The 7,147-nt window shown below is 50.3% G+C and overlaps 1 protein-coding gene across 1 annotated transcript in view; it reads right to left on the reverse strand.

Moving 5' to 3' along the window:
* PBK (PDZ binding kinase) overlaps nt 1-6,699 on the reverse strand; it is a 10,104-nt gene extending 3,405 nt beyond the window's left edge. Inside the window, exons 1-5 of the mRNA XM_010002216.1 lie at nt 6,648-6,699; nt 5,597-5,687; nt 4,811-4,953; nt 1,872-2,041; nt 192-321 (exon numbers count right to left, since the gene is read on the reverse strand). Coding sequence (XP_010000518.1) covers nt 192-321; nt 1,872-2,041; nt 4,811-4,953; nt 5,597-5,687; nt 6,648-6,699 — 586 coding nt within the window. The remainder of the gene's footprint in view (nt 1-191; nt 322-1,871; nt 2,042-4,810; nt 4,954-5,596; nt 5,688-6,647) is intronic.
* Nucleotides 6,700-7,147: the final 448 nt, after the last annotated feature.

The raw sequence follows: 7,147 nt of genomic DNA on the forward strand, positions 1-7,147 counted from the left end.
GAGCATCGAAGGGCACAAGACAGACCTACAGGTCTGGAAAACTAAGGTTGGACCTTCCAGAGATCCCTTTCAACCATGCATGGTACAAAGCACAAGCCAAGTCCTCCCCTCCGAGGACACGGGAAGGTAAAGTGTGCCAAACTCTGGCAGCCATCAAGCATTCCAGTCCCCTTCCTGGCAGCCCGACCTACCGGTCATGTTCTCATCCAGGGGCAGGGACATTCCCACATCACAGATCTTGATGGTTTCAAAGTCACCTTTAATGACCACATTTGTAGACTTGATATCTCCGTGGAGCAGCTTCTTATCATTGTGAAGATACTAAGAGGCAGAGGAGCTGTTAATACCCGCTTACAGATGCAGGAGCATTTGGGCAAGAAAGCACAAACTTCTTAACATTTAACTATTTAGCCTTAAAACCTTGAGTATGGATCAACACCTACCTGTAGCTTGTACAAACCACAGGGCAGTTTGTTCCACCCAGCCTGGTTTTGGAGGCTTAGGGTTACCTTTTAGTAAAGTGCTCCTAGCAACAAGCTAGAACTGCAGAACCGTTGTGACTGGAAAAGACCTTTCAGATCATTGAGTCCAACTGTTACCCCAGCACTGCCAAGGCCCAGCTTTGAAATCCCCCCAGGGATGGGGACTCCACCACTGCCCTGGGCAGCCTGGGCCAGGGCCTGACAACCCTTTCCAGGAGGAAATTGTTCCCAGTGTCCAATCTAAACCCCCCCTGGCACAACTTGAGGCTGTATCTTCTTGTCCCATTGATTGTTCCTTGGGAGACAGACCTCCCCTGGCTCCAACCTTCTTTCAGGGGGTTGCAGAGCACCCCTGACGTCTCCCCTCAGTCTCATTTTCTCCAGGATGAATGCCTAAGTTCCCCCAGCTGCTCGTCACAAGACTTGTGCTGTTGAGAGCAGGGGTGAAGCACGAGCATGAGCTGATGGCCAAGCTCAGAGCTGTGTCTCCTTGGCAGCAAAGGACTCTGCCACAGCCAGGGAAGAACAAGCTTCACCCTGCTTGCTGACATAGCCATGGCAGGGCTCAGAAGCCATGCTGAGGTTTAGTCAGACCACTGAGTCTCTGTTGCCAAATTTCTTCCCTAAACGCAACCTCAGGGCAGCGGCTGCTGCAGCAGCTCCACAGAGGAGGCACCAAAGCGGCACCAGCTGGCAGCCTCGGGCATTGGCTCTCGGCTTCCATTGCCAGGACCAGCTTCCTGGAGCTGCCCGGCCCAGCAATGAGGATGCAGGAGCCAGCAGACAGCCTCCCTGCTGGCTAGCAAGCAGGGACAGCAGGTAGCCCCAGGGGAAGGCAGCAGGACATTGCTGACAAAAAACGTTGCATTTCCTTTTATATCGTGGGTGTCGGTCTCATCTTCCCAAGCAATAAGTAACAGGACAAGAGGAAATGGCCTCAAGTTGTGCTAGGGGAGGTTTAGCTTGGATACTGAGAACAAGTTCTACATGGAAAGAGTCGTCAGGCCCTGGCCCAGGATGCCCAGTGCAGTGGTGGAGTCCCCATCCCTGGGGGGATTTCAAAGCCATGTAGCTGAGGTGCTGAGGGACATGGTTTAGTGGTGGCCTTGGCAGTGCTGGGGTAACACTTTGACTGGATAATCCTAAAGGTCTTTTCCAACCAAAACAAGGATCTGATTCTATTCTGTAATTCTGTATTACTTCAGTCTCAAGCTTCAGGGCTCAGTTTTCACCTGACTCTATCTACCCGGTTAAAAAAAAACACCAAGGCCTTAAACAAAGGGTCCCAGCATCTGCTCCCTGCCATGCCTGGCCTTCTCCCACACCAGATTCCTTGATTTTCTCTATACAATTCCACCCAGCACAGCTTTGGCTTAACATTAACCTTACCTTCAGACCCCTGGCCATGCTCAAGGCGACTTTGAAAATTGTGGCAGCAGGGAACGGGCCCAACCGCTTGGCTCTTCTTTCTTCAAGTAAGTCAGTGAGGGATTTTTCTCCTCCGTACTCCATGGCCAAGCACATGCTTCCATCATTGGCTTCTGTAAATGCACGATAACCTTCCAAAAAAACACAGATGTGTTAGAGATATGAAGCAGGCACCAGCATTTCTGCCTTCCTGCCAGCCCAACAGAGCCAAAGCGTTTGGGGCTGCAACCCAAGTGAGCTCCTGGTGGTTCCAATCAACTCCAAAGAAATTCCTATCCCAGGGGGGCCTGGCTGGTGGCTTTCCATAATGAGGTGAAGGCACAGGAATGTCCCTGGAGACCTGCAAGGGCACACGGCATAAATCCTGTTGAGGTAAAGAAGATGCCTCCTCCAGGAGAGCCCACAGACACCCGCATTGTTTATTCCCAGGTTAGCTTTGTGCCCTGGGATGTTGGTTATTAATTAAGTAAAATTTTTTGGGAAAAAAAATAGCATTTGGGGAAAAAAAAAAGTCACACAAAGAGAACAAAAGAGACATGCAGAATAAATATAGAGCTTAAATAAGAGTGAAACTGCAAGAATGAGAGAAAAACACATCCCAAGCAATCAAGAGCCTGTCCTTGAGACAGGCCTGCAAGACAGATGAAAGGGATAGAAGGGAATGCTCTCCATAACTCATCTCAGTTGTAGCTTTCAGCATGGAATACAAACACCTGGATTCACAGTATTAGCAAGATATTAACATATTAATGAGCTATTAGCGTACTAATATCCACCCACAGGCTAGAGGGACCACTACTACGAAAAAGCCCCCTACTCTTTTAAGCTCTGTCACTTTAAATGGAAGTGAGGAACTAGTTACCCAATCATGTACGTGAGTGATAGAATATAATTAGAGATAAAGTTATTTTTCACATTTCTGGGTATAAAAATAGCACTTGCATTTCAGGAAATAGAGTCAGCTTTGTGGAATCTCCCCCCGCTCCCTTTTCTGCACAGAACTGGAAATGAAAGCAAATTATCTCAGCCCTGCCTGTGGGTCAGCTTATTTGGGTGACAGACCCCACTTTTTGGGACAACACCCCCGCTGGTGATGTCAAAATCTGTGAAGGATTTAGTTAAAATGAGATAGGTTTAAATAAGTAATTGACAAATTTATTGCTTGACTGCTTAAGAGTAATTTGAGGCTAAACAGTATGATAGGGGAACATCTGGACACCAGAAATAGGACCCTTGAATTAAGTTGGGCATTCAGCCCAAGGAACCATATAGAACCGTTTAGGTCAGCCAGGATAGTGTCCCTGGAGTGAATTTTGCTGATTACAATATGAAACCCCTCCTCCAGAAGTTCAGACACCCACCTCTGCTTGAAGACCCCCTACCCACTGAGTCTGTGCAGCAGAATAAAAATGTACTTTATCTTGAAATCAAGACTGAGAAAATCTCCAGCAAGAGTGTGCAAGTATCAGAGGGTGATTACCAATGACAGACTGATTATTTCATATGTTCATAGATGGATTATAATGATTACAAACATTGTAACATTTCTTCCTCCCCGTTTCACTCTTGTCTTTGAACAATACTCTCCAGGTGGACTTAGAAAACTCTTGCATAATGGCCTAGCAAAAAAAGTCTAATCCTGGAAATTACTTATGGCACCTTTAGCAAAAAAAAATAAAATACAAATGTTTTCACTCTGAAAGGTTGAAACTATCTTTGCTGTTTGATTCCTGCCAGAAGCCAGACATGCCATTTTAGGGACACAAACCAAGTGCTTTGCCTGCAGCAGTTTCCCCATACAAGTGACAAAGCTGAGATAGTTTAAAGCACAAATAAAAAGAGAAAGCCAAACAAAGTTGCCAGTCTGACTGGCAGGAGATTTTAGACAAGATAAGAGCAGAAATTAAACACCAAAGCAGCTGCTCAAAATATTCCTGCCACTGAGAGCCAAGAGCATAACAGAGCCTTGATTGTCCCTCAGACAGATGTGTCATTAGGGCAGGACCTGGAGCCTCATTCCACCATCTCAAGTATCACTAAGGTATGGCCCACCCTCTGTGTTGTTGTGGTGGCCTCTCCCTTCCCTGAGGTCATAAGGTGAAGTTGTGGTACCAAGGCAGCTCTGGGATGGGTGGTGGTTTCTCTATAACCAGCTCATGGATCTCCACATGCTGGAGCTGCTCCACAGCACAAAGGTGTGAGACACCTCTCAGGTCCAGGGGCAGCAACAGCACTGGAGTCTCCCTGTGACTGCTTTTGTGGGTTAAGGCACACAGATAGCCACCTCTCAGTGACTGACACTGATCTCAACAGGGACCACGAGGCACCAAGGGGTGTCTTCTGTCACCAACAGGCAGCCCAGCACCATTTCTATGTCCCCATCACACAGGGCAAGACTAACTTTGTGGAATCCATTGAATGGTTTGGGTGGAAAATGACATCTAGTCCAACCCCCTGCAGTAACCAGGGTCACCTCCCACCAGACCAGGTTGCTCCAAGCCCCATCCAACCTGCCCTTCAACACTGCCAGGGATGGGGCAGCCACAGATGCTCTGGGAAACCTGGGCCAGGGCCTCACCACCCTCACAGCAAAGAATTTCTTCCTCAGATCTCATCTCAATCTTCCCCCTTGCAGCTTGAAACTGTTCCCCCTCATCCCATCACTCCCTGTCCTTGTGAAAAGCCCCTCCCCAGCTTTCCTGTAGCCTCTCCAGGTACTGGAAGGTGCTCTAAGGTCTCCCCAGAGCCTTCTCTTCTCCAAGCTGAACAACCCAACTCTGTCAGCCTGTCTCCAGAGCAGAGCTGCTCCAGCCCTCAGAGCATCTCTGTGGCCTCCTCTGGACTCACTCCAACAGCTCCATGTCTGTTCCATGCTGAAGCCCTCAGAACTGGACACTTACCCACTATGTTGGGGTGCTGGAGGTTTTTCAAGATCTTGGCTTCTTCGTTCAGTCTCTGCTGATAGATGCTTTGCTGGCTGCTGTTGCATTTGGAACTAACTTTCTTCACTGCCCAAGGGGAGCAAGACAAGCCTCTGGGAGATCTGCATGGGAACAGCCACACGTCTGGGAACCACTCCGTGGACAAGCAGAGCTGTGGCTGAAGCTCACCAAGGAGCTACCCTGCAGAGTGCCTGCCTTTGATTTGTGGCATTAATAAAGAGCAATGCTAAAGTAAAATCCAGGCTGCTGATGTACACACTGCAGAGGTGCACAGGAATGCTGCACCCAGATACCTGGAATTTTTAAATTCAAATGAAGCACTCCCCCCTTGATTTTATTTTTTTTTAAATTAATTTCAAGTTCCTCCAAGGACTTTAGAAAAAGAGATTTGTATCAATTCTCAGTTTCAGGTGGAAGAGCAGAGGCTTGGGGAGGGAAGCAGCTTGCCCAGCAGAGCCAGGGATGGACCTCAAATGCCCAAATTCCAGGCCAGGAAAATGCTGTTATCCCAAAATGACAGGCTCCTTCCCAGCACCAACACTTCCAACACACACGGGACTGCTGGAAATCCCACACCCCTCCCCCAGCCCCGTGCCTGAAGGGCTGCAGGCAGCATCGGAAGGTCGGTGACAGCAGCGTTCCCTCAAAGCTCAACCACTTCCCATCCCTTACATTATTTTTGAGGAAAAGAGGCACTGAGCCCCAGTCCCGAGCCCTGCCTCCCATCCATGCTCCCACACGTACCTTTTCATCAAGTAGACGTTGACCCCGGTGCCATATCCGAGCTTCTGCATGAAGGGAGAGGCTGGAATAGTGACAGAAACCAGCCCCCCATCTACAAAGGAAAAAGAAAAACCCAGCCACATGCATGACCCCGTGCAGTTCAAACAACAGTGTCACACTAGGAGCTTCGCAGAATCATTGAATCCCAGACTGGTTTTGGTTAGAAGGGACCTTAAAGCTCACCCAGTCCCAACCCCTTGCCATGGGCAGGGACCCCTCCCACCAGCCCAGGTTGCTCCAAGCCCCATCCAACCTGCCCTTCAACACTGCCAGGGATGGGGCAGTCACAGCTGCTCTGGGCAACCTGGGCCAGGGTCTCACCACCCTCACAGCAAAGGATTTCTTCCTAAGATCTCATCTCAGTCTCCCCTCTTGTATCTTGAAATTGTTCCTCCTCATCCCATCACTCCCTGCCCTAGTCAAAAGTCCCTCCCCAGCTTTCCTGGAGCCCCTTCAGGTCCTAGAAGGTGCTCTAAGGTCTCCCAGGAGCCTTCTCTTCTCCAGGCTGAACAACCCCAACTCTCCCAGCCTGTCTCCAGAGCAGAGCTGCTCCAGCCCTCAGAACATCTCTGTGGCCTCCTCTGGACTCACTCCAAGAGCTCCATGTCCTTCCTCAAGTTGTGCCAAGGGAGCTTTAAATTGGATATTGGGAACAATGTCTTCCTGGAAAGGGTTGTCAGGCCCTGGCCCAGGCTGCCCAGGGCAGTGATGGAGTCCCCATCCCTGGAGGGATTTCAAAGCCATGTAGCTGTGGTGCTGAGGGACGTGGTTTAGTGGTGGCCTTGGCAGTGCTGGGTGATGGTTGGACTTGAGGATCTTAAGGGTCCTTCCAACCACAGTTCTCTGGTTGTGTTCTAAAGCTGTCCCTGCTACATGGGGTGGCCAAACACCAGCCTGCTGATGGGAGACAGGGCTCCACAACCACTGCCCCGCACAGGACACATGGCAAAGCCTTCAGCTCCTTCCCAGCCCCTCCAGAAATACTTAGGGCTCATGCCTGAAGGGAACTCACCAGGTTTCTTCTCCCTGGGGACCAGGTTCTTTGGAGACTTGAATGCTTCCATCGCTGCGAGCCGTGCAGATCTCTACAGCAGAGGGCAGAAGTTATAACATTCCCACCCCCAGGAATGCTGGAGGGAACCTCTCAGGAGGGCTGGGGAGGAGGAGCTGCAGGACCTCCAGCCCTAACACACCCAGGGACACCACAGATACCAAGGAAGTGGGTTGAAGGACATAAATGACAGGAATCCCAGCCGTCAGGACCTCCCAGCTGCTAATGTGGCTCATGGAGGGGGAGTGGAGCCCAAAATGGGTCTGGGGGTGGCTCTGAAGTAAGAGCCTGGGAACAGGGGTCCTAATGGAAGTGGGGAGTGATGGGGCACCAAGGGGAGGAGCCGGTGTGGGCAGGAAATGTCCCCCTTTGGGACAGGACCCTCAGTGCCCAGCACAGCGAGAGGGGGAGGCTGAGGGTCCCGAGTTTGGGGTGACGGGGGTGGGATCTGAGGATGGGAT

The sequence above is a fragment of the Chaetura pelagica genome, unplaced genomic scaffold, assembly GCF_000747805.2.
Source record: "Chaetura pelagica isolate M959 unplaced genomic scaffold, ChaPel_1.0 scaffold107, whole genome shotgun sequence".
Taxonomy (NCBI): domain Eukaryota; kingdom Metazoa; phylum Chordata; class Aves; order Apodiformes; family Apodidae; genus Chaetura; species Chaetura pelagica.